This window comes from Penaeus monodon, chromosome 21 (genome assembly GCF_015228065.2).
Source record: "Penaeus monodon isolate SGIC_2016 chromosome 21, NSTDA_Pmon_1, whole genome shotgun sequence".
Classification (NCBI taxonomy): Eukaryota; Metazoa; Arthropoda; class Malacostraca; order Decapoda; family Penaeidae; genus Penaeus; species Penaeus monodon.
In genome coordinates this window covers 22741862-22743006 of record NC_051406.1, presented here as the reverse complement: position 1 = coordinate 22743006, position 1145 = coordinate 22741862, and the positions used below count along the sequence as shown (strand labels likewise).

The window sequence follows — 1145 nt, the reverse complement described above, 5'->3', positions numbered from 1 at the left end:
AAAAAGTGCCTATGAAACAGACAGAAGATAGGCGGATTAAATCACAGTTTTATGAACTTTTTAAACATTGAACATTCCCTTCCATATTCACATGTCCTTTGCTTTGGAGATTCACCTTCATTTGCTTTATTTGTTCTTTGCTTCATGACCGCCTCCTCCCCTACCCGTTTCTTCTTATCTCATTGCAGATTTCATTTTCTTTTCCTTGATCATTTTTCATTTTCTTCACGCGGTTGTATTGTCAGTCAGTCTTCCCTCGCACAGTTGTTTTAAGTGTTGCTCTTACTTTTCCACTCCTTTCTTATGATGAAATAATCCTACTATCAATGATTTTTCCAGCGTTTGGAAGAAGTGGAGAGAAACGTCAAATACAAAGGTTCTACAGGCAGTACTAAAACGAGTGAGTATACGTTTGTCAAAAAAAAAAATCTTTAGATTAAAAAAAACGAATACAATTTTAACAAAATGCAAAAATATTCGATATACAAAGCTGACGTAATTCGCTAGAACTGTCGATTTTCATTTCATTTCCCAAAATTTTGACACTATCATTCTTAGCCATTTCATTATCCGTTTCACTGATTTGTTCTTGGCATCACCATGACAACAGACGTTCTCAATATTTTACACATTCCATACTTCGTTTTCCTGTTACCATTCGTACTCTCACCCCTGGCACTTGCGCGGCTGGACACCCACTAACGCCCGCCTCCCCCGCAGGCCTCTTCCAATGGCAACTCAACACCCTGCGCAACGCCACCAAGGGCATGCTGGCCAACATCACGTCCCTGGAGACCCAGCTGGCGTCCGTGCGAAACTCCGAGGCCCAACTCAAGAAGGACGTCCAGGCACTCCAGCTGCAGTCGAGGCAGGTGGACCTTGACCTGAGTGCCCTAGAGGCTAAGGTAGGCAGCACAGCCAACTTGACGGCGAGGGTGAAGAGCCTGGAGAAGAGGATGGCGAGGCGCGACGCTACGCTCACCACGGGCAACAAGCTCCTCTCGTCGTGAGTTATTTTGCCGGCCCGTTTGTGTGCTTGTGGGCGGCGCACGTTGGGATGAATGAGCAAGGTCGTTCGTTATATAATGCTGATAAAGGTACTCATGACAGATTTTTTTTATAAGGGTTTATAGCCAGGAACAAAG

The 1145-nt window shown here is 44.5% G+C and overlaps 1 protein-coding gene across 1 annotated transcript in view; it reads left to right on the top strand.

Moving 5' to 3' along the window:
• The window catches only part of LOC119586351 (golgin IMH1-like), a gene marked incomplete in the record, with an annotated part of 26070 nt that overhangs the window by 22352 nt on the left and 2573 nt on the right, over nt 1-1145 (top strand). The window contains 2 exon segments of the mRNA XM_037935064.1: nt 340-400; nt 721-1006. Of these exon segments, the coding sequence (XP_037790992.1) occupies nt 340-400; nt 721-1006 (347 nt within the window).